Source organism: Bufo gargarizans, chromosome 2, assembly GCF_014858855.1.
Source record: "Bufo gargarizans isolate SCDJY-AF-19 chromosome 2, ASM1485885v1, whole genome shotgun sequence".
In the NCBI taxonomy this organism is placed as follows: Eukaryota; Metazoa; Chordata; class Amphibia; order Anura; family Bufonidae; genus Bufo; species Bufo gargarizans.
This window is the reverse complement of record NC_058081.1, coordinates 142,432,548-142,459,152: the sequence shown is the minus strand read 5'-3', so window position 1 is coordinate 142,459,152 and position 26,605 is coordinate 142,432,548. Positions and strand designations below refer to the sequence as shown.

General features: G+C 42.1%; 1 protein-coding gene across 5 annotated transcripts in view; it reads left to right on the top strand.

Moving 5' to 3' along the window:
• Positions 1–26,605, top strand: part of EDC3 (enhancer of mRNA decapping 3) — a 76,492-nt gene that overhangs the window by 34,040 nt on the left and 15,847 nt on the right. For all 5 annotated transcript variants that reach the window (XM_044283242.1, XM_044283241.1, XM_044283238.1 and 2 more), the window contains one exon: positions 16,386–16,739. In XM_044283242.1, the coding sequence (XP_044139177.1) occupies positions 16,386–16,739 (354 nt within the window). The remainder of the gene's footprint in view (positions 1–16,385; positions 16,740–26,605) is intronic.

Genomic DNA, 26,605 nt, shown 5'->3' with positions numbered 1-26,605 from the left:
TGTCTCTGTGGTTTATAAGACTGGCTTAAAGGGAATATGACACCTATAATTGTAGATTATTATTTTTTTATTATATTTCCTGATTAGGTGGACAGCCATCTTGCCTAATCTGTTAACAGTATTTAGAGAGGTTTTACAGCAGCCACTGTAGGCCATAGACACAATTGACAGGAGGGGATGCATTGAAGATCTATACAATATTTTTCTAGACCTGCTCTGTGATTTGTGCAAATGTCATTGTGCAGAAGTAGTTGATGATCTGTGTTTATATTGGTCTTGTTCTGTCTGATAATGAGATGACTGCTATAAAGTGTTATTAACATATAAGGTTTACAGTGCAAAAATTGCTGAATTTTAGGATCTTTTATTAAATAGTGACATGGAAAAAGTAAAGAAAATCACCAAAGATTCTAAACAAAAATATGATTTAACCCTTTTAAGACGTTGGGATTTTCCATTTTTGTTTTTCACTCTCTGCCTTCCCAGAGCCATAACCTTCTTATTTTTCTGTTCACATATCTGTATGAGGGCTTGCCTTTTGGCAGGACAAATTGCAATTTCTAATGGACCATTTAATATTGCTTCCAGTGTAGTGATAAGCTGAAAAACAATTGTAAATGTGGTGAAACTGGAAAAAAAAATGCTATTTCACCATAGTTTTAAGATTTTCATTTTTACGGCATTCCCTGTGCCGTAAAAATGACCCGTTCCCTTCATTCACCGGGTCCGTACGATTACAATGATACCACATTTGTATAGTTTTTCTTGTGTTTTAATACAACTAAAAACTTTGGAAAAAAGAAACCTGATATTTGCTTTGCATCACCATGTAATTTTTCAATGTTTGTCTATGGCGCTGTGTGGGGGCTCAATTTTTTTGCGGGGTGATCCATAGTTTTCAGTGTGTATGCCATTTTGCTCACTTTTTATCAAATTTTTGGGGGGGAGATAAAGCTCCAAAAAAATTATGAATTGGCCATTTTTTTTTTTTTTTTTTTTTTCGTTACAGCATTCGCTTTAATAGTATGGGCATTATGGGATGCAGCTGTGCAAATTATTATTTTTCTTTTTATGGGGAAAGGAGGCTGAATTGATGCCAGCACAGGGAATGAACATGATGCCGACACTGTGTATGCGCTAGCTCGCGCATCGCGAGATTTCGGCGCTCCAGCTCTGTGACGTCAGCCAGCAAGGAGGCGATTCGGAGGACGCGGGGCGGTGCTGGGCTCCTTTCCGCTGGACTCATCTCCGGATACAGGACACATATGAGGTTAATTTGCATATCGATCAAAACTGTTTTTTAACACAATAAAAGCACACAGAGCTATGGGGACTGGGTATTGCAGATGTGCTAGCGGCCATCTAGCAGCCCATGTCCCCAGCTCTATGGCCAAAATCCTGGTGACAGGTTCCCTTTAATTTTGGTCATTAGCAAGTACTGTATATAGCGCTGCGCCATGATAAAACTTTGCAGCTAGTTGGTTAATAGCTAATTGGAGTAGATCAGGGATCAGCACTCTTGCAGTTGTGAAACTACAACTCCCAGCATGCCCAGCTGTTCTGTGAACTCTAATAGAAGGGTCATGTTTCAAAACAAGTTTTAGAACTGAAGTGCCAAAGGTTGCTGAGCCCCGAGAGCAAGCCTATATGCATTAGCATAATATATTCCATATAATGGTTTGAATACACTAGTAATTTTATCTTTTTACATTCTGTCAATTATCAACCGTGACATCCTACTCATTTTAGTGGACATTAGAAAGTGTCCCCGACAGGATGTTGCATGCAATGAACTATGTTTATCAAAATCATTGTTGGCAAGTAACAGACGAGAGAGATGATAGGAAGAGGCAGATTACGTAAGTGCTTTGGGTCGTTTCAAAGGACGCTGCCATGACCACAAAAGCAGCGGTTTAAACTTTGCTCCATCTATTGACACCTGATTCCTGTGATGTGTATTCATTTAATAGTGGCTACTGCTCAGATCTCATTACTTCATGTGAACTTATTGCATCATTCAAGTTAAAGGGGTTTTCCTTTTGACTAATGTAAAAAAATAAAAACCCGTCATCATATAGTCCATGACAATCTCTTTCTAACAGAACCAGCTCTGTACCTCACATGGATCCAGAGATCTCCCCATTCATTGCTCTGCTAGATTTATATCAAGCTGACAGCTTAAGGGGAGTGTCTTTTCTGCTGCAGCTCAGGGGGCGTGTCTCAGCTCTCCCCATCACGGCTCAGGGGGCAGTTGAAGGATGAAACGGAGCATGTGCGGCCTTCTCGGTGAGCAGGTCAAAGAAATAAAAAATAAATAAAAATAAAAACAAACTGCAGGTGGTGCTATACAGATATATTTTATTGAATAACTCAGAAGCTATGCAAATCACATATTGTACTTCAAGATAGTGGTAAAATGGAGTTAAAAAAAGTCATTTTTATTTATAAAAAAATAACAAAATTCACCCCGAAAAACTTCCAAATTTCAATTTCCCTCCTTTTTATAATAGTAATACCTTCAAAAATGTTAATTACTCTATTTTCCTGCGTGTAAGACTACTTTTTAACACATGAAAATATTCTCAAAAGTCGGGGGTAGCCTTATACGCCGGGTGTCGTCTTATATGCCGGTATACAGCGTGCTGAAATTTACTTACTAGCCGGACTGGAGGCTAGCTGGACCACCGTGCACTGAATCCCGGCCAGCTGCTCCTGAAGCAGCCCCCTCTCCCAGTGGTTTTCTCATGCCGGCAGTATCGCATTGCGTACTACCGCTCAGATCGTCTTGAAGACGGGGAGGGCTGGGCAAGCAAGGAGAGCTTTGTATGCAGTCCAAGCTTTGTATGCAGTGTGCACAGAAAATACCGGTACATCGCTTGCAGTGATTGGCTGGTTGTTTGTATACTGGGTTGGATTGGCGATTCTGAGGGAAGGCAGGGGGAAGCAGGAGTATCTGCACTTCAGCCAATTCTAATGTTAGAACGACTGATCTCTAATGAAGTTTGGTGTGCATCTTATCTGTGGTGAAAAAACAGTCTATTAGGGAGCAGATACATGTGGTGGTGAATACAGTACATCACCAGTATCTGTACCGGTTCATACAGTACAGTATACAAATGGCTAACAGTCAAGACCCCATCATGGCTCTACCAGCAAGAAGAAGGAAATATGAAGCCAGTTTCAGACTTAAAGTTATAAACTTTGTCATGGAACATAATAACTGCGCTGCTGCAAGGCAATATGGAGTAACAGAAAAGATGGTTCGGGACTGGAAAGCAAATGAAAACGCATTAGAGCAGGGATGTCAAACTCGTGGCCCTCCAGCTGTTGCAAAACTACAACTCCCATCATGCCTGGGCATACTGCAGCTATCAGGGAATGCTGGGAGTTGTAGTTTTGCAACATCTGGAGGACCATGAGTTTGACATCCATGCATTAGAGCATACCAAGGGGTAAGTGTGCATTAAGAAGAGGCCCACATTGGCCAGAACTCGAAAAACACTTAGCAGACATGGTGAATGAGCATCGCCAAAACGGAAAAATGTAGTGACACGGGATAAAATGCGTTTGTTTGCACTTCAGTGATCCTAATCTAACCCAGATCACAGCAACAGATTTAAAGCCACTGTATCCTGGTGTACTAGAGTCTTGGAAAGGCATAATATTGTACTGAGGCAAAAGATAAAAATTGCCTAATGATCAGATTTTTTATTTTATTTTTAGATTTTGTTTTATCACATGAGTTTTAAGTATATAGCTTTTGGAATTAGTGACTTTTAAAAATACCTTTTATTAATGATAGTGCGGGTATAGGTATGTATATACCGACAAGGTGTACTACATTTCAAAAGGGTTATATATAAATTTCTTTTGACAGGGGAGTAGTGGCCCCTACACAAAACATTTACTAGTGACACAACACTGTCTATAGACTTGGCGGTTCGAGGAATAGACCAAACGAGGACAGGGTCTGAAAAAAGGGCAGGGCAGACACGATGCTTACCCTAACAGCCCTAATAACTGCTCAGCCCAGGGTGACCCCCTGATGGTGGGGGTTCCCTGTCCCTGAACCTAAGGCTATGAAATCCCTAGATTGACCCTAACCGGGGAAAAAAAATATCAGATATAAACTCTCGATAAGGGAAGAGACACCGGAGGTGGAAGGTGGTTCAAATGATGGGGTCGCCACCTGCCCTCTCTGAAGGTAAAATACAATTATTACAGATACAAAAAAAAAAAAGAGAATAATGGAAGGCGATCCAGATTCTGGGAAAATCACCGTTCCTCTCAAATAAACAATACGCACGTTTTTTGGTATGCACATCTTATTACACGAACCTCAACGCGTTTCACCTGTACAAAGTCAGGCTCATCAGGAAGTAGGTAAACATTTGGACATAGTCCAACCATGATATAGATGTGATAAATGATACAAGGGCGATAGTATAAATGGAGCGATACTTAGCTAGAGATGTTCAAAAAAGGAGGCGTAGATAAAGCGTTACCAGAAGGCAAGATATTAGCATCCCAACAGGAATTACATGATGTTGATGCCGGCCAAAAGCTCCCCCAGTAGCCTGCTCAGATAGATCAAAGATAAAAATTGCACAACAATTACCTGCAGATCTTGATGCCAAAGTAAATAGTGTTAGAGGGGTAGTATTATACGGCGAGTATAGCCCAAACACTATATTTTAACTGGAAAAGTTGGGGGTCGTCTTATATGCTGGAAAATACGGTACTTTACATTCCCCATATGTCTACTTCATGTTTAAATCATTTTGAAAATGACATTTAGAAGTTTAGAAGCAAATCTTAAAATTTTTAAGAACCTTTCCAAACTCAAATTTTTTTTCAGGACCAGTTCTGTTATTAAGTCACTTTCTGGGGCTTACATATTAGAAAGCACCCATAAATCACCCCATTTTAGAAACTACACCCCTCAAGCTATTCAAAACTGATTTTACAAACTTTTGTTAACCCTTTAGGGGCCCCACGAGAATTTTTACATTTTTAATCTATTTTTTTTCTTCAACACATTAAGAGTTAACAGGCAAACAAAACATAAAATCTATGACCCTGAATCTGGAGTTTACAGAAACACCCATGTGTGCTCAAAAAAACGAAGTATGGGCGCACAGCAGGCTTCAGAGTGGAAGGAGCACCATACGGCTTTTGGAGAGCAGATTTAACTGGAATGGTAATTGGGAGCTATGTCGCATATGAAGACACCATGAGGTGGCCCTACAATGGAAATCCCCAAAAAGTGACCCCATTCTGGAAACTACACCCCTCAAGGAATATTTTAAGGTGTGTAGTGATCACTTTGACCCATCGGGCGTTTCACAGAATTGGGAAACGCTTTGCTGTGAAAATGAAAAATTAAAAAAAAATTCCCGAAAAATGTTGCTTTGCACCCACATTTTTCACTTTTACAAGGGGTAACGGGACAAAATGCACACCACATTTTGTTACCCATTTACCCCTGAATACGCCAACACCCCATATGTGCTCAACAAATTATGTATGGCCGCACGGCAGACTTCAGAGTGGAAGGAGCACCATATGGCGGTTAGGAGAGAGGATTTAGTTGGAATGGTAATTGGGAACTATGTCACATATGAAGACACCCTGAGGTGGCCCTATAGTGGAAACCCCCAAAAAGTGACCCCATTCCAGAAACTACACCCCTGTACGAACATTTTAAGTGGTGGTGGTGGAAAGGGTACTTTTTACCAAACAGGTGTGTCTCACAGAAGGCAGAAATGAGAGAGATTCAAAGCACACATTTGTAAAAATTGAAAATTACTAGCAGACCCCAATTTTTCACTTTCACACGGAGTTAAAGGAGAAAATGCACCCCAATATATGTTCCCAATTTTCTCCCCATTTTGCGAACACCCCATATGTGCTCGTAGCCTGCTGTATTGACTCACAGCAGGTCTTCAGAGGCAAAGTGCAAAAACAGTTTTTTTGCAGGCCTGAATAAACATACATGTATTTAGGTGCCATGTCGCATTAAATAAATTTCCTGAGGTCCAAAGAAATGAAAAACCCCAAGTGACCCCATTTCGGAAACGGCACCCCCGTACGAAAGGGTAGAAGGGTACTTTTTACCAAACGGTCTCGCAGAAAATAATATGTAGTGGTTGTTGGAAAGTGGATATTCAAGCGAGGTGGACTAAATCAGATATAAAGTGGAAATCTTTCAGGGAGCATAAAAATTACCGTAATATTCCATGGAAGAATTCTGAAGCAGTCCTGCATGAACAGGCCAGGTTTTTCAGGGCAGCTTTCACATTGGTAAATGGTGTCTTTCCTTATCACTCTTTTTTGTGACACACCCTGCATCTTTTTTGGGTCCTTCCCTTCCTTGCTGTCTGGGGGACTTGACCTAGAAAATGTTGCCCTGGTACAACTCTGGCACCATTACTTCCTGGGACCCTCCCCAGCCTGGGTTTGTGGGGGTTCTATTCTGGAATCTTTCCCTTCTTAAACGCAGAATTTGTGGGTGTACCCAGAACTACTCTCACAGAGTTTGTATATTTTTATGACATACATTGCGCGTATGCTACGCAGGTATTGGCGGAATCTAATCCCCCTTTGAACAATAATAGGGACTCATCTACACTGACATATTTTTCTCTGGGTTGTACACCTCAGCAAACTTGTTTCTGAAGTGGTCAATGACAGGCTTAACCTTAAGCAGTTAAATGTTGGGTCGTCTTGGGGTGGGCACTGTTTATTGTCATTGTAGCGTAGGAATTTTCGGTTTGATTCAAATCTCTTCCGGATCATGGTCTGACTGTGTAAGGACTCATGTAGACGACCGTTCTGTTTTTTGCGTTCCGCAGTTTTCAGAACGGCACAGACAGCCTTTAATATAACTGCCTATTGTCTGCAAAGCGCGGACAAGAATAGGACAGGTTATATTTCTTTTGCGGGTCCACGGAACGGAGCAACAGATGCGAACAGCACACGGAGTGCTGTCTGCATCTTTTGCGGCCCCATTGAAGTGAATCCGCTCGGATGTGGACCAAAACAACGGCCGTGTGCATGAGGCCTAAATTGGAGTCTGGTAGAAAATGTCAGAACTCCAATATTGCCTAACGTTTTGGATTCTTTACTACGCCCATATGCAGCACGACTCCCCCAAACTTCTTGTTCTTTGTTGCATCTACTGGGGTCCAACCTAGGGGTCTAGCGTATGGCGAACTAGGGTTCTGAGCAATGAATTGTTAGGCGTACAAATTGGTTTGGGCCACCATTAGATTTACAAAATCTTCTGAGCTGGATTTTTTTTATTTTTTTTTTCAAAATCTTCTCTGAAGTCTGCACAAACTCAGACATTTGGGGCTGATAATCGTCAGAGGGTGGGGTCCACGTGGGCTCACTCTGGGGGGCTGCCTCTGCTGCTACCCTGGGGCGTCTTTTAGAGGGTTTCTCATCAGCGGATGATTATGATAATGAGGGGGTAGAGGAATAGTGGAAAGTGGCATCCTCTTCTCCCTCACTGGCAGACTCAGTATCTGAGGCAAGGATGGTGTATGCCTCTTCAGCTAAGAACACTCTCTGGGATGAATGGGACATTTTTTCTTTTTTATTGGGGTGTAATGTGTGAAACGCGTACACCTTTATTTAGTGTGGGGTGTGTATGTAGGGTTTCTTGCACGTGAAGGGGCTTGTAATAAATTTTGAAATTAAAATTTTGAAGAAAAGTAAAAAAAAATAATAATAATTTCTGCACAAAAAACATGCAGCACAAACTGGGCAGACTCTATCGGTAATGGACACTACTGAATGGTGCTCAGTGGTTGCAAAATGCACGTGCGCTGATGGTGCGTAGGCTTGAGGAAGGCTCGTGTGAGCTGAAACGTCGCAAGATTTGCCACATGGGTGAATAAAACTTTTTTCCTTTCACCACTATTTCGAGTGCAGTCCTACTTTTTCTGCTTATACTATTGGGGATTGCCGTTACCCCACCTTGGACTCTGCACCAACACCTTGGCTGGTGCTCCCGCTGGATATATGGAAAATATAAATATATATATATATATATATATTACACACACACACACTCTGAAGGCATCAAAACTATGAATTAACGCATGTGGAATTATATACATAACAAAAAAGAAGTGTGAAACAACTGAAAATGTCATATTCTAGGTTCTTCAAAGTAGCCACCTTTTTGCTTTGATTACTGCTTTGCACACTCTTGGCCTTCTCTTGATGAGCTTCAAGAGGTAGTCGCCTGAAATGGTCTTCCAACAGTCTTGAAGGAGTTCCCAGAGATGCTTAGCACTTGTTGGCCCTTTTGCCTTCACTCTGCGGTCCAGCTCACCCCAAACCATCTCGATTGGGTTCAGGTCCGGTGACTGTGGAGGCCAGGTCATCTGGCGCAGCACCCCATCACTCTCCTTCATGGTCAAATAGCCCTTACACAGCCTGGAGGTGTGTTTGGTGTCATTGTCCTGTTGAAAAATAAATGATGGTCCAATTAAACGCAAACCGGATGAAATAGCATGCCGCTACAAGATGCTGTGGTAGCCATGCTTGTTCAGTATGCCTTCAATTTTGAATAAATCCCCAACAGTGTCGCCAGCAAAGCACCATCACACCTTCTCCTCCATGCTTCACGGTGGGAACAAGGCATGTAGAGTCCATCCGTTCGCACAAAGACACGGTGGTTGGAACCAAAGATCTCAAATTTGGACTCATCAGACTTTGGACTTATTGCTGGAAGTCATGTGACTTTATTGCTAACATGTGAGTTGTGGGTATATATACCCAGTATTTTGCACTGTTGTGTAGCTTGACAAAGACCTCATTGAATAGGCTGAAACGTTGCTGGGAATGAAGTTTTGGGGTCTTCACCCTGCCACCGAAATCTGGAAGTGCTGCTTCGTTCTTTGAAAAGTGTGTGTGTGTGTGTGTGTGTGTGTGTAAAAAAAAAAAAATATATACCCACCCTACCGCAGCGCTGGCAGGGGACCCAAAACACTGGTGTTCCCTGCCTCATCTCGGATGTGACCGGTGCTAACCAGTTCAGAACCGTCCATTGATCGGCCAATCGCAGCGCTTGGAGCTGCAGGTGGGTGGATCGGCACCGTGCGGCTCTTTCCCGGCATGGCTGCCTGCCGGTAATATCGGCCATGGTGCATCGATTTCCCCCCGCCCCCGGAGCCTCGCAGATCTCATGAAGTACATGTACGTCATGGTTCTTTAAGTCACGTCAAGATATGACGTATATGTACGTCATGGCTCCTTAAAGGACATATAAAGATGCTGCATGCTAATGAGCTGATCTGAGTCCAGCGTGATGTCATTGAGTCCAGCGTATATTTAATTCAGAACTATAGCCACTCCCCTGCCCACCTGCTGCTGATTTCATATGGAAAAAACTGTCATTCAGCAGCAGGTGGGCGGGGAGAGTCAGAAGCTCATGAATATTCATGACTCATCATTATCAGCTGGAGCTTTTCAGTACAAGATGTTGGCAGATTGACTGGGTCAATTAAAGAAAGTGACCCAGCATTTTGCTAAGAGAATCAGTCACTTATTTATATTGCCCTTAGTTAGGACACCATAAAACTGGTGACCGGTTCCCTTTTAAGGGGTTAATTGCATACAATTACGGAAGTATTCAGATCCAGGTGCTGGTTTGAAACCTGTAGAATATTTTCCGTGGGACAACCCCTTTAACTTTTATTTCAAGTTTACATGTTCCCCCAAATGGTGCTAAAATTCTGGAATTTGTCTTTCACAATTAAGGAGTTAATGGGGAACTAAAGTGTTTGGGTTATTTTTTTTTTTCTTCTGCACTCTCCTGACAGAGCTAAAACAAGGATGTAAAACCTATGCCATCCCCTTCTGCAACTGTCCTAGCTATTGAATATTTGTAAAAAAAAAAAAAAGCATTTTTGACACAACAATAAAATGGCTTGCTATCTGCCACACTTGTGCAAGGGTGTGAATGTATACTATGTAAACGTTACTATAATGTTTTGCAAAACGAAACTTGAGACTTTAGATTTCCTAAGCCTGACCTTATTTTACTTCCACCAGACCTCTGTGCCATAAGATGTTCCCTCTCAAAAATGGTTTTGTCTTTGCGCCTAAAAGCTTTACATTCCATTACATATGAGCTCTCTAACTTCTTGAGCATCTACAGAATGAGGTGACTAAGTGACTTGGCTGATTTGACGTTGCTAATAGAATACCATTTTTGCATTATAGGTGTGTAAAGTGAGTTTGCCGTTCTATTTTCAGTGTATCTCTCCTGTATGATAAGTGATTTCCAGGGCATTTCAGGCTTTGAGGATTTGCTCATTTTCCCACCACTGAAAATGAGCAAATCCTTACACGCAGCGTTCCTGCAGGAGCGGAGACCCTGTTTGTTTGCTCTTTCTCTTTGGGGTCTCATTGTAGACCTCTTTCTGCCAAAAAGAAAATGCTGCTTAATAAGCTCTACACATACACAATTAGATTAAACATTGCCTAGGCTGGGGTAGACAGAGTTCATGTCTCCATGCGTGCGCTGCCTCGCAGCTTCACTCCTACTGTCACGGAGATACAGTGCTGCAGTTCATCCCCCAGGAGGTGGGAATTCCTTCCTCGGCACGAGATGTGAACAGGTTGTAAGCCACAGGCACGTACGCTGTCACTCAAAAGTAGGACATTGCTGTACTTTTTCTCAGTGTATGAAGGAGAGGGGGGGGAAACATGGCTGCATACGAATGCACATACATATACCTGTACTGTACACATGGCACTGTAGATGGTTTTCTTTCTTGCAGAATAATCACCACTTCTGATAAGTTTAGTTTTCTTTTTGTGACCAAAAATTTTATCTGCCAGTCTGCACATTTCTTAATTCCATTTCCTGAACATGATTATGGGGGTGGCCATCTTGCCTGAGCTGTTCTTAAGAGGATTTACACAGTAGTATTGAAGATTTCTTTCAATTTTATGCATCTTTAAAGGGAATTTGTCACCAGTTTTATTGTGTCCTAACTAAAGGCAATATAACCTAGTAACAGATCCCCTTAGCAAAATGCTGGGTCACTTTCTTTAACCCCTTAGGGACCCATGACGTACCGGTACGTCATGAGTTTAAATTGAGATTGTGGCGCCCCAGGGGTTAATCCGCACAGGATGCCGGCTGAAATCATTCAGCCGGCATCCTGTCACAACGCCTGGGGGGGGTCATATGACCCCCCCCGTATCGGTGATCGCAGCAAACCGCAGGTCAATTCAGACCTGCGGTTTGTTGCTATTTCTGCTGTTTCTGATCGCCGCAGTCCCTGACCGCGGCGATCAGAAACTTTAGTGTGGCACAAATCTATAGTTATCACCCCCCCCCAGCACCCCTGCATGATTTTAGCCTGGTGGGAGGTGCAGGGGGGGGTGTTGCGGGCGGTGTGGGCGGGCGGTGCGGCAGGCGGGATCGCGATCCCCCGCCCGCCTCCCGCCGAATAATCATTGGCTTCTAGTGGGTATACCAGGGTGCCAGCACATTGCTGGCACCCTGGTATAAACGGCTGACATCTGTGAATGGATGACAGCCGTTTAACCCTTTCCATACAGCGGTCCGTACGGACCGCTGTATGGAAAGAGTTAACAGTAAGATGCGGCTCCCTCCCTCTCCCATCGGGGGGCTGCTGTGCCTTTGCAGCCCCCCGATGGGAGAGGGAGAGAGCCCCCAGACAGCCCCCCGAAGCCCCAGTCCTTACCCTTCCCCGTCTGCGAAGTTGTGGCAGACGGGGAAGGTTCCCATGGCAACAGGACGCCTGCTCAGGCGTCCTGCTGTCCATGGTGCTGAACAGATCTGTGCTGAAAGCATAGATCTGTTCAGTGTAAGTAAAATACAGTACAGAACCTTATATAGGTTCTGTACTGTATTATGCAGACACCAGACCCACTGGATCTTCAAGAACCCAGTGGGTCTGGGTCAAAAAAAAAGTAAGAAAAAGTGAAAAAAAAGTGAAAATCAAAAAACACATTTATCACTAATTCAAAATGAAAAAAATAAAATTCCCTACACATGTTGGGGTATTTTTATAAAGCCGGTCGATACGGACACGGCGTTACCTAATATGTATACTTTTATTTATTTATGTATCGCCGTGTCCGTATCGACCGGCTCTATAAAAATACCCCATGAGTTAACCCCTCAGGTGACCACCGTAAAAAAATAAAAATAAAAACGGTTTAAAAAAAGCAATTTTTTGTCATCTTACGTCACAAAAAGTGCAATAGCAAGCGATCAAAAAGTCATATGCACCCCAAAATAGTGCCAATAAAACAGCCATCTCATCCCGCAAAAAATGAGACCCTACATAAGATAATCGCCCAAAAACTGAAAAAACTATGGCTTAGACTATGGAGAAACTAAAACTTTTTTTGTTTTAACAATGAAATCATTGTGTAAAACTTACATATATAAAAAAAAAAGTATACATATTAGGTATCGCCGCGTCCGTGACAACCTGCTCTATAAAATTACCACATGATCTAACCTTTCAGATGAATGTTGTAAATAACAAAAAAAAAAAAAAACAGTGCCAAAAAAGCTATTTCTTGTTACCTTGCCGCACAAAAAGTGTAATATAGAGCAACCAAAAATCATATGTACCCTAAACTAGTACCAAGAAAACTGCCACCTTATCCCGTAGTTTCTAAAATGGGGTAACTTTTTTGGAGTTTCTACTCTAGGGGTGCATCAGGGGGGCTTCAAATGGGACATGGTGTAAAAAAACCAGTCCAGCAAAATCTGCCTTCCAAAAACCGTATGGCATTCCTTTCCTTCTGCGCCCTGCCGTGTGCCCGTACAGCTGTTTACGACCACATATGGGGTGTTTCTGTAAACTACAGAATTAGGGCCATAAATAATGAGTTTTGTTTGGCTGTTAACCCTTGCTTTGTTACTTGAAAAAATATATTAAAATGGAAAATCTGCCAAAAAAGTGAAATTTTGAAATTGTATCTCTATTTTCCATTATATCTTGTGCAACACCTAAAGGGTTAACAAAGTTTTTAAAATCAGTTTTGAATACCTTGAGGGGTGTAGTTTCTTAGATGGGGTCACTTTTAGGGAGTTTCTACTCTAGGGGTGCATCAGGGGGCTTCAAATGGGACATGGTGTCAAAAAAACAGTCCAGCAAAATCTGGCTTCCAAAAACCAAACGGCGCACCTTTCATTCTACGCCCCGCTGTGTGGCCGTACAGTAGTTTACGGCCACATATGGGGTGTTTCTGTAAACGGCAGAGTCAGGGCAATAAAGATACAGTCTTGTTTGGCTGTTAACCCTTGCTTTGTTAGTGGAAAAAATGGGTTAAAATGGAAAATTAGGCAAAAAAATGAAATTCTCAAATTTCATCCCCATTTGCCAATAACTCTTGTGCAACACCTAAAGGGTTAACAAAGTTTGTAAAATCAGTTTTGAATACCTTGAGGGGTGTAGTTTATAGAATGGGGTCATTTTTGGGTGGTTTCTATTATGTAAGCCTCGCAAAGTGACTTCAGAGCTGTAGTGGTCCCTAAAAATTGGGTTTTTGTAAATTTCTGAAAAATTTCAATATTTGCTTCTAAAGTTCTAAACCTTGTAACATCCCCAAAAAATAAAATATCATTCCCAAAATAATTCCAACCTGAAGTAGACATATGGGGAATGTAAAGTCATCACAATTTTTGGGGGTATTACTATGTATTACAGAAGTAGAGAAACTGAAACTTTGAAATTTGCAAATTTTTCCAAATTTTTTGTAAATTAGGTATTTTTTTTATGCAAAAAAAATAATTTTTTTGACTTCATTTTACCAGTGTCATGAAGTACAATATGTGACGAAAAAACAATCTCAGAATGGCCTGGATAAGTCAAAGTGTTTTAAAGTTATGAGCACTTAAAGGGACACTGGTCAGATTTGCAAAAAATGGCCAAGTCCTTAAGGTGAAATAGGGCTGAGTCCTTAAGGGGTTAATTGACCCAGCCATTTTGCTAAAATCTCGTATTCCTGCCTTCACTGGCATCAGCATCCCGTGATCTATTTTGCAGGGTGCCGATGCGATACACAGAGTCCGCTCCCTCTGCAACCGCGTGCATGTGGTAAACGACATTGCCCGCTACATGCATGGGGTTAAACAGCCCGGATCCGGACTCCTGCCTGTCCGGCCTGTTGGAGTAGGAGCGCAGCTCTCGTGTGAGCTGAGCCCCCACTCTGTGAAATGGCAAAGGTCCATTAGTGACAGCCGTAAAAAAAAAAAAGAAAAGAAAAAGGCGTATGGGGTGTCAAAAGTGAATCGGGCTGAGGCGCTGTAATTGCACTGCTCGCCACTGCAGTGTTGACAGTGAGCAGGCAAACGGTGAAGAGAAGACAGTGCTCATATGAGTGCTGCAGTCTCTTCAAATAGCTGATCAGCCGGCTGTTAGACTCCCTCTGAACTGATAGTGATGACCTATCCTGAGGATAGGTCATCAATATCTGAAACCGGACAACCCCTTTTGTCTAGAAATCACACTGTTCACTGCAGGTGATGCTTACAGCTTGCCTTCCTTTACCGCTTTGCACAATTAACTCAGGACAGGTCATAGAGCAAGTCCATAACTAGAGTTGAGCGAATCTGCCTTTTGGCAGGTTCGAGTTTAGGTTCCGGGTTTAAATTAATTACGTAATGGATTCCTTTCTCACAGAATCCGTAACGTAATTCAATGCTGGCGTGCCAAATGGAATGCCTTTAGAAGCATTCTGTTTTGCATGCCGTAATGATACGTGTATGGCCAGCAAAACAGAACCCTCGGAGCTGGCCATACACTTGTATTATGCGACATGCCAGCATTGAGAACAGAATCCATCACGTAATTCACTTAAACCCCGAACTCTGGCAGGCTCCTTTTGGTAGGTTCGCTCAACTCTATCCAAAACACTTTTCAGTAGTCCGTATGCCATCTGCAGTCTACAAGTTTCTATGGTTCATGTGACTGCTGTGCACCATATCTCTGAATGCTGTTAAAGGGAACCCATCAGGTTGAAAATGCAGTCCAATCTGCATGCACCATGTTTTGAGTGTAATAAGCTCAGTAGATTGATATAGTTTGTTTAAAAAGATGACTATAGCGTTATTTGTTCAATTAAATTCTTTCATTTTCTATGTATATTAGTCATGTGGTGGTCCTATTAGTGATTAATAGCGGAGTATGCATACAGAGATAGCTGCCAGTCCCTGAATAGGACTGCTCACATGACTCCTAAGCATAGAAAGAACAGGCAAGATGGCCTCCCTATATTCCCCATATTCATGTACAGAAAATAGAATACATTTTTTTTATCAGAAAATAGATTTATACAGTATTTTTGCCCTATAAGATATCAAGGATTTAGAGGAGGAAAATAAGAAAAAATATATATATTATTCATTGGACCTCAGATCAGACCACCAACCAGAGCCCCCAGTGTTAATCAGATATCAGCTCAGTGCCCCAATCAGATCGCCAATATTAATAAGACCCCCATTCAGGCCTAAGATCAGACCCTCAATGTGAATGACAAAAAAAAATATTATAATCAACTTACCTCTCCTGCACCAGATGTCCCCACCACCCCAAACATCCAGTGCTCTTCCCGCCGTGCTGTGACCAGTTGTCGCACAGCATGTGGTCGCAGAGTGTTGTCAACCCTGTTCTGTGCACAGCCAAGGAAGACCAGGAAGCCATGGGTACAGAGCCCGGGGAGCGCTACTTTAACTGCTTCCCCTGCCTCCTGTACTTACGGAGTGCTTTCATAATCGAAACCCTCATTAGTATTCGCCTCATAAGGGAAAAAAAAAGTGCGTCTTATAGAGCAAAAATATAGTAGGTTATACATTTACTTTTAAGAAAAATGTTGACTGAACTAACCAATTTCAATGGGACCAGCTAACTCCTCTGGCATTGTAGGAGAAAGATAGATAGGGCATGTTGGGCAGCTGAGAACCCACATACAATCCCCAGTACAAACGAGTAACCGTTTTTACACTGCCGTTTTTTCCGTAAAGTTTTGCATTTGTATTCTATTGTGTGTAGTGTGACTCAGCATATGACCTTACTTATCACAGGTTCCCTAAGGACACCACTCTGTTTATTTGCTACTGGGCTCTACTTGAAAGACAGATCTGTGTGTAGGAGAATTAAGGAACAGTGGAACGAGTACAATATATAAAATAAATCCTTGTGTCAAGTACATAATGTGCTAATGTCAGGAAAGCACAGAAACATGTCACCAGGCTTTCTGGTGTGTGTGTGTTTTATATGTTAAAATCGCAGTCCATTGTATAAATCCATCAGGAGCTCCATCAGAAATGCAACACACAATGATAATCGTGATTCTTTATTTTTATTTTTACTTAGGGTCATCAAGCAGCCGGTATCCTAACCAAGTCACCCCTAAGAAGAGTGGCCCCAAGAATGGGCCACTGAAAACTCGAGATGACGAGTGCTTTGGAGAGGACTTGGAGGAAATTCCAGATGCAGATTTTGACTTTGAAGGAAATCTTGCTCTTTTTGACAAAGCAGCGGTCTTTGAAGAGATAGACACTCATGAAAGGAAGGGCGGAGGAGGCACTGGTGGTGGGTCAAAGTCTCGTGGAACCCCCAGTGACAGAGCCCCAACATACAGACATGATGAAAACATACTTGAATCTGAGCCAATCGTATATAGGAGAATTATAGTACCACAGCCAGGTAGCAAGGAATACTGCACAGGTAAGTAAAGAGAGCCTGTTATACTAGTCACAGTCATGTCTGCCTAAAATAAAAAGAGAAGGGGGAACAGTGGGATGTTGTGGCCGTCTGCAGTACCTTGAAGGATCACTCTAAATAGAAACGGTTTTCCATGTGGTACAATGCATTGGTTTTCCATTAAGGACCTGATAAAGGTCCACACCATTTATCTGAATTCAGCTGCAGAAACCCATGCACATGCTGCAGAAACAAACCCATTCAGATGGCTGGAACTGATTTGAAGTCACAGAAAGCAGCCTGAGTGTATATTTTCTACATGTGAATATACACTAGTGAAAAATGATAAAACGCCTGGAAAACTTAAGGGGAAACTGTCATAAACTTTATGCTGCCCATACTAACGGCAGAATAAAGTAGAGACAGGTGAGTTGATTTCAGCGGTCTGTGATTTAAAAGTTAATGGTTGCCGAGAACCAACATCACAATCATTGCAGACTGGACCTGGAAAAGAGTCACGGCCACCTGAGAAGAGTCCTGGTTATACATGAATTCCTGCTCTCCTGACCACCTGCTGATGGTTGACAGGCTTCTACCTAGTTTTCTCCCTTTCTCTATAGGAGAGAACTGCCAGCAGATGGGCGAGGAGAGCAGGAGATTATGAACAAGGGACCATTCAGACGTCCGTAGTGCATTGCGGATCTGCAATACACCCAGCCGGAACCCCCATAGAACTGCCTATTGTCCGCAATTGCGCACAAGAATAAGAGGTTCTATTTTTATTTTTTTTCCAGAGCTGCGGACCGGAAGATCGGGGCTGCGCTCCGGAAATGCGGAGAGCACATAGTGTGCTCTCTGCATCCATTCCGTCCCCATAGAGAATGAATGGGTCTGCACACGTTCCGCAATTCTTTTCAAGGCCTGGGCTGCAATGATGATGATGCTGGTTCTCAGCAACCACTTACTTTTATCTCATGAGTGACACACCGAAAAAATCTGAATTTCTGTCACTACTTTCTGCTGCCCTCAGTGAGGTTAGCATAAAGTTGATCCAAAATACAAACGATAATCCCGCGGTGCAAAGAACCAACATTTGATGTCGACACAAACTTGGTTTATTGATTTAGCATATACCATATGCTAAATCAATAAACCAAGTTTGTGTCGACATCAAAGGATGGTTCTTTGCGCCGCAGGATTCTCTCTTTGTATTTTGGATCCATTTTGCCTACTTGGGGACTCCAGGCATCCCTACGTGGAAGTGCTCGTATCCCTGGCTGCATGACCATTTATTCCTGGGGTTTATAATACCCTTTTTCAAGCCCACAGTAGTGTTGTGCCTATTATACGCACAACCCAACAAGGTGAGCCTCCCTTTGGAGTGATTGTATTCCTCTTATATGACTATTACCCTATGGTGCGCCTATTGTGTTTTTCATAGAGAAACCTTGCCTGTTACATTGAGCATAAAGTTGATGACAGGTTCCCTTTAATGCGATTCAGTATAAACTGTTTAGTGATGCTTGGTCAACAAGGTGTTGCATCCCTTTATTTTGGGTCTGGAGCAGGGTATATGTTGATGCAGGGTCACATTAATACTGGGTGGCATCTCCCCTTGGTGTAATGCAGGCTGCCAGTTTGGCATGGTAACAGACGTACAGATAATAGTTATCCATCTTTGGAATGTAATTTCAACTTGGACCTATAGGGCATCCAAGATGGTTGTTGGCTGTTGTGCATGGGAGATCTGTCACCCTATCCAGTTCCAGACATTTGTGATGAGGGAGAGATTTGGCAATCAAGCTGGCCATGAGAGTTACTGGATATTCAGAAGGGCATGTTTGGTAGTGCGGGCAGTGTGTGGGTAGGTGTTATCTTGTTAGAACACAACCTCTCCTGAGTCAAAAAAAGGCCGTAGGGCTGGTTCTACAATGTTCTGGTCAGTCTTCTCTCCATGAATATCAGACTGGTATGGCATGGTAGCTAATGTGTCTCTGCACTATGTATGATGGCAGTAGGTAATCTCCAGCCCTTCTGCAAACTGTGATTCATTCTTCAGAAGTACCAAGGCAGAACCTGCTTTCATTACTGAGCACTATTGTTTGCCCCTCCTTCTAGATGTTCTTTTTGTTTTAGTTTTCCAGCAGTGTATCCTAAATGAAGCCTAGTGGAAGTGTTATGGCAGACAGGTTTTATTTTAATTGATATTTGATTTATGTGTGAGCACTCGCAGTATAGGTGATAAATGTCTGATTGTGGAGACCCCTACCAATCCTGAGATTGGGGATTCACAAGTCCCCACTGGTGTAACCATTGCTCCTTACATTTTGGGGACCACTGTTCTCTGGATTGCTGGAAGTCCCAGTGGTTGTACCCCTGGCGGTCATACCATTTTTATCATCTATTTATATATGCCATGTCCTACCTTTTGTAGGTCTTTCCTACTGCCCTATTATGAAAGTAGAACAGATGTAGATAGAATGTAATGTCCAGCACTCGCCAAATCTGCTCAATTTTTTTTCCTTCGTATTCCACAAAGAAACTATTCAAAACCAACGATGAGTTTCAAACGCTAATATATGTAGATTTCACGAGGGACATTTATCAAGACTGGTGTTCCCATATGCTAGTCTTGATCTAATTTTTGACACCTAAATTATTTGTCTCTTGCCCTCCATGTGTCAGAATCAAAAGTCTAGGCCAACTAGGGCCTGGCGTAGACTTCAGCTATAAATCTAGTTGGCTACGCAGAGCCTCACCTCTCCCACCAACCCCTACCTTTTTCTTGCCACTTTAGAAAAACAGCGAGAAGGTTAAAAAGTCACAAATTATGGGGGAAATATGTTGTGCGCCGTAATTTGCTACTTTTTACGCCACAATAGCAGTATACAAACTTGAGTAAATGCCCCTCAGTATATTGTGTTGATTTACAAAATAAATGACGTACTGTGAAAAAAAAGAATAATACAAGACACCAGTAACAACAAGTATCTAAAAGCTGTAAAATGTTTCATGCAAGTTTCAGCTCCTCTGAAATGAATAGAAAGATTGGCATAAAAATAATAATAATAATTTCGATTCATGCAACTCCTGCGGTCATATCCAGGTACAGTAATGGGCCCTTACGCCTCCTGCTGAAGCTGTGTTTCTGCCGTATACAGCAAATAAACAGCAAAAATACAGCCCAACATACACTGATGAATTTGACTGCTTACAAACTTTGTAGCTTTATCATTGTGCATTGAAATAATTAAGAGTATGTCATTCTGCAATGGAAATAGTCACATTTCTGACATGTATCTGAAGATGCAGCCATGCTGTGTCCATTGACATGTACTCTGGGGCTTGCAATATTACTACTTGGGGCCGAATAATTCTTCCCATAATCTGCGGGGAAAAATATCTGTAAAACTGGATGTACAGCATGGGCCCAATTACAGTCGTGTGCAGGAGGCCTTGCCCTGATTTCTTATAACATTTCTAGACCAATGTGATTGTTGCAGACAGAAATGGGTTACTGGAGTATTGTATGTATTACAAGTGACCCCTGCCCCTTCCCACAGTGTGAATGATTGCCTTGCATGTGTTGCGTGTTAAGAGTGCTGCTCAGTCAGTATCTGCCTAGCTTCACTACCAGCTGTAAAATCTCCTAGTAAAGTTTTCAAACAGCCCCCCTCCCTCCTCCTCTTTTCTGGGCCTCTTTAATTGCTTGGCTTCCTGAGCAGCCAAGCCTCCCCCCAGCTTCCTATCCACAGCGTGCCCCATTGTGCCTGAGGTTCAGCTTGTTTAGAAGCATATACATTTTACTTCATATTTTATGTTCGCCTTCCAGCTTTCTCATCTCCCTGAGGAGCTTGTGCTCCCTCTCTTTACCACTCTGTAAAGTTTATATTACGTTCTTTATTACTTCTGTGGTTTGACTAGAATTGCCTTGCGTGTGTGTGAGACGAGAGGCGTTCCTACTCCACTCGCACATATGTCATCCAGTAATTAAAAGTCTAAACATTAGCTTTAGATTCTTCCTCCTTGCGTGACAGGACTTTCTCCTTCACCCACTCTGCCCTCCATTAGGTTGTGTGCGATGGACCAATTCACCTTGGCAAAAGCCAAGGAGTTAAATCCTCTTCCTGGAAGTTATCTTCCTGCTATAGTGTGAGCGTGCCAGCGGCCGGGATAGTGTTCTGTGGCACGCAAGGTGTCAGGAACACAGGCTTCTGTTATTAAGAGTCGTTGCATCACGTTCATTTTGTTTGCTTTCATTAATCGCTTTCATTAATCCTAATCCTGAAGCACTACGAATGCCCCTGTATCTAGCACATCCAATAGTCAAGGATAGTCACGGTTTTAGTTTTAGGCAGGTGTGGAAAAAAGGCTGCAAAGTAATTAAATCAAAGTGTTAATGTGTGTGTGTGTGTGTGTGTGTGTGTGTGTGTGTTTTTTTTTTTGTTTTTTTTTTTAATCAATGAACAAAATGCAAAGGTGAAAGAACAGAAAAGTCTAAAATCAAATTAGTATTTGGTGTGAGCAGCGTTTGCCATTCAACACAGCATCAGTTATTCTAGATGCTGTAAATTATCAAGGATAAATTGCTTGTATAAAATTATATTGATAAGTAGGGATCGACCGATATTGATTGTGTGTGGGTTTTTTTTGTTTTTTGTTTAGAGCAGATACCAATAATCTGTGAACTTTCAGGCCGATAGCCGATAATTTTATACTGATATTTTATATCTCATATTATATATTCTATTAGTTGGTATTCACTGAGGTGGTGGATATTTGCATTTGGCAATAGTACATATTATTATAAATGTCAATTATAAATTAAAAAAAAAACCTTAGTTGGTAGTCAATTTATAATTTACATTTACAATAATATACTGGTGCCAAATGCCAATTTCCACACCATCCCCCCTCCTCACTGACTTTGTAAACCCCCATCAGACCTCAGATCAGCCCTTTATTAACCCCTATCAGAGCTCAGATGAATAAAATAAAAAAACTCCTTACCTCTCCTGCGCCGCGGCTCCTCTTCATTTCCGGGTTCGGTGTCTCTCTCTCCCCTGTGTTCTCCGCCCTGTGCTGCACTGTCACCTGACAGCGTGCAGCCCCAGGTCATAGTGTGCGCACTATGTCCTGACGCTGTACGGTATCAGGACAGTGCAGCGCGGGCCCCATTAAAGTAGACCAGGGAGGGTGAGTATCGGAAGTGCTTGCTGCACTTCTTCCCCGCTCCCGGCACCCGATGCATACTAGTGTGCACATTAATAATGGAAGCGCTCACTAGTATTAGTTTTATACGCATTATAATGTACAAAATCCTGAATATCTGCTGATAATATCAGTACTTCCGATAATTGGTCAATTCCCTACTGATAAGTAAAGCTATGGGGACACGCAAAGCAACCACAACATGGCGACGTACAGTCTCTATCAAGTCAGGTACAGTTTTCAAATTGATGTCAGCGCTGGTTTTTCAAGTAAATACTAGTTTTACCTGCAACATCAGTGTGCAGCAAAATCCACACCAAATCCACGACAAAATCTGTGTTACTTCAGATTTCACCCTCTGGTTTACAAAGTCTGAAATTTGTGAAATTTATTTATTTTGGCACTGTTTGCTGTATGCGATAAATATATTTATATTTTGATAGTACAGGCGTTTTCGCCAAATGTGATGCCCATTATATTTATTTTGTTATTTTTAAGGAACTATAACAAGCAGTCATAGACCCCAATGCATTAGCATTCGAGTCTGAGTATTACACTATGTTCCTATAGAACAGGGTCTCCATAGGTACTTATGTGTAGCACCCTCAGATCATACAAAGTAAATGAGGATGCCACACACACTTATCAGACTTCCCCACTCCCTGCTGAGGGGGTCAGTGCACGCCTGGAAGCACGCGCCTCCCGATTTTTGTGTTTTTGCTTCCATATTCCGTGATCGTGTTGGAGCACAGTATTTGAGGGGTTAAATGTATGCGATTAAGGTTACCGTTAATTGCATACATTAGCAACTTGTTTCTGCTGCTTAAAACAGAAGGCACCCAGCGGCTATGGCGCTCACTGGGCTTGCAAGAGAAAACCATGGACATGGGGGCTAGTCTCCTACTAATCTCCCCCCCATCTGTGGCTGTTGGTCAGCTGAGGAACTACTGTAGGCTTAGGCAAGGTGCATCTTACATTGACGTTTGACTTTTTGACAGCAAAGTGAAAAAATAAATAAAAAATCATCCAAAACAGCATGCAGTTTTTTTGTTTTTATGACGTCGCAGAGTCTGAACATTTTAGTACATTTTATTCTGAAATGTTTTTCTCGTAGTGTATTAAATATCTTTTTGTGCCACTGCAAACAGGGTCGAGGTGACAAGTTCCTGCTACAGCCAGTTGCCCTACAATGAAGGCTATGGAGTTAGCCAGTAGAAATGTAGCTTCAAAATAAAATATTGACTCCTTCCCGTACTATATCAGGAGTTTAAAGGGGTTGGTCACATTCTGGTGACTGTTGACCAGTGTGTTTGTAAGATGGATGTATGGCACTCACTAAATGTAGTGTTTGTTGAAATTCTATGCCATTTTCTATATTTCATAAGGCATTTTTGCCAAATCTTTTCTGCTGTCCACACAAAGGTCCTGTGTGATGTAGTCTCCATTCAAATACAAGTCTGGTCACATGACCCTCCATCAGCGGCCATCTTATGGACAGGACCTCTGTGGACAGCACAGAAGATTTACCTAAGAGTTCATGCACAGTGACAGTTTTTTTTTTTTTTTTTTGGTTGGATGTGGACCCATTCATTTCGATGCGGACAGCACACCATATACAGTTGCAAGAAAAAGGTATGTGAACCCTTTGGAATGATATGGATTTCTGCACAAATTGGTCATAAAATGTGATCTGATCTTCATCTAAGTCACAACAATAGGCAATCACAGTCTGCTTAAACTAATAACACACAAATAATTAAATGTTACTATGTTTTTTTTTTTTTTTTTTTAAAACACACCATGTAAACATTCACAGTGCAGGTAGAAAAAGTATGTGAACCCTAGACTAATGACGTCTCCAAGAGCTAATTGGAGTGAGGTGTCAGCCAACTGGAGTCCAATCAATGAGATGAGATTGGAGGTGTTGGTTACAGCTGCCCTGCCCTATAAAAAACACACACCAGTTCTGGGTTTGCTTTTCAGCATTGCCTGATGTGAATGATGCCTCGCACAAAAGAGCTCTCAGAAGACCTACAATTAAGAATTGTTGACTTGCATAAAGCTGGAAAGGGTTATAAAAGTATCTCCAAAAGCCTTGCTGTTCATCAGTCCACGGTAAGACAAATTGTCTATAAATGGAGAAAGTTCAACACTGCTGCTACTCTCCCGAGGAGTGGCCGTCCTGTAAATATGACTGCAAGAGCACAGCGCAGACTGCTCAATGAGGTGAAGAAGAATCCTAGAGTGTCGGCTAAAGACTTACAAAAGTCTCTGGCATATGCTAACACGATACGTAAAACACTAAACAAGAATGGATTTCATGGGAGGATGCCACAGAGGAAACCGCTGCTGTCCAAAAAAACTATTGCTGCACGTTTACAGTTTGCACAAGAGCACCTGGATGTTCCACAGCAGTACTGGCAAAATATTCTGTGGACAGATGAAACCAAAGTTGAGTTGTTTGGAAGAAACACACAACACTATGTGTGGAGAAAGAGGCACAGCACACCAACATCAAAACCTCATCCCAACTGTGAAGTATGGTGGTGGGGGCCTCATGGTTTGGGGCTGCTTTGCTGCATCAGGGCCTGGACAGATTGCTATCATCGAAGGAAAAATGAATTCCCAAGTTTTGTTAAGACCTTTTTCAGGAGAACTTAAGGCCATCTGTCCAGCTGAAGCTCAACAGAAGATGGGTAGTGCGACAGGACAACGACCCAAAGCATAGAAGTAAATAAACAGAATGGCTTAAACAGAAGAAAATACGCCTTCTGGAGTGGCCCAGTCAGAGTCCTGACCGCAACCCAATTTGAGATGCTGTGGCATGACCTCAAGAAAGCGATTCACACCAGACATCCCAAGAATATTGCTGAACGGAAACAGTTCTGTAAAGAGGAATGGTCAAGAATTACTCCTGACCGTTGTGCACGTCTGATCTGCAACTACAGGAAACGTTTGGTTGAAGTTATTGCTGCCAAAGGTGGTTCAACCAGTTATTAAATCCAAGGGCTCACATACTTTTTCCACCTGCACTGTGAATGTTTACATGGTGTGTTCAATAAAAACATGGTAACATTTATTTATTTGTGTGTTATTAGTTTAAGCAGACTGTGATTGTCTATTGTGACTTAGATGAAGATCAGATCACATTTTATGACCAATTTGTGCAGAAATCCATATCATTCCAAAGGGTTCACATACTTTTTCTTGCAACTGTACTGTTCGCATCTGCACGTCCATTCTGCAGCCCTTCAGAAAAGATAGAACATGTCCTATTCTTGTCCATTTTGCTGTCAAGGATAGGACATTTGTGGGATACATGGCTTATTCAATATAGAGAATGGTGCAGAATATCAACAAAGGCTATTGGAAAGTGCTGTATAGTCATCTTATATACACATTGGTCACAAGCAGCCAGAAAATGGCCACCCTTTTTTTTTTTTTTTTTTCTTTCACATTCTGAGTTTTTTTTTTTATCATCTCTCCCCCCCCCCCCCCCCCCCCCTCAATTTATTAAAACTATAGTGTTTTATATATTTCTAATTTAGAACAGGTTTTTTTTTTTTTTTTTGTTCAGAAATTGGATTGCAATAAATATATTGTTCTAAGTAACCTGATTATTTACATCAGGGGCGGGGAACCTCTGGCCCGCAGGACCATTTCATGTGGCCCCCTGCCATAAAATTCTAATGACCGCTTCCATTATGGAAGCGGTCATTAGCATGCGGGAGGCACAGGAAAGGGAGAACAGCGCATTGCTAGCTGTACCCACCTTCCCCAGTCGTCTTATGGCCCCACTCTGTGTCCTGATACGTACAGCGTCAGGACGTAGTCCATGATGCTGTGAACTGTCAGGTCGCAGTACAGTCTACAAGAAAATTTAGATTAGCACATTCACATTCATGGTCACAGGTGCATATCCATAAAGCAAGCATACAGAGAACTAATAAAAGCATGGCTGCACAACATTTCTAATGCAAACAATAGAACTATTCTATAACAGTTCTATTGTTTGCATGTGAAATGTTGTGCGGCCATGCTTTTATTAGGTCACAGTACAGCGCGGCAGGAAGAAGACCAAGGAGGGTAAGTGAATTTGCCAAGAGGCAGTGCCGTCCAGAGCTGGAGAGGTAATTTTATTTATTATTTATTTATTTTAAATGATCTGAGGCTAGGGAGGGTCTGATGGGGTCTGATCTGAGGCTGGGAAGGGTCTGATCTGAGACTGATAGGCTGATGGAGGTGGGGGGCAGATCTGAAGATGAGGTAGGGACAGTTGCGAAGAAAGAGGCAGGAAGAGTGAAAGCTGTGTGGACCCTCTGGGATGAGCTTGGCTGCCATTAATGCCAAATAAAGAACTACCGTAAATATATTAACCTTCCCAACCTAAATATTACAGCTATGTGTGGACAAACTGGCGCCTGTACTATTTGTAATATATAGTGCAGGCGCCATTTTGTGCTGCAAAAATACAGCGCTCTAGATTTTTTTAAAATTGAAGTGCAATTTCTTTAACTTACCCCTAAGTCACTTATATGTTTGCCCAAATATAGCCGTCACATTTTTAAGTTGAGAATTTCGTATGCCTCCCGAACGATGTTACAAATATCCAAATGGCCCTTGGCAGCAAAAAGGTTTCCCACCCCTGATTTACATGATGCTGATGAAAAGCCTGATGG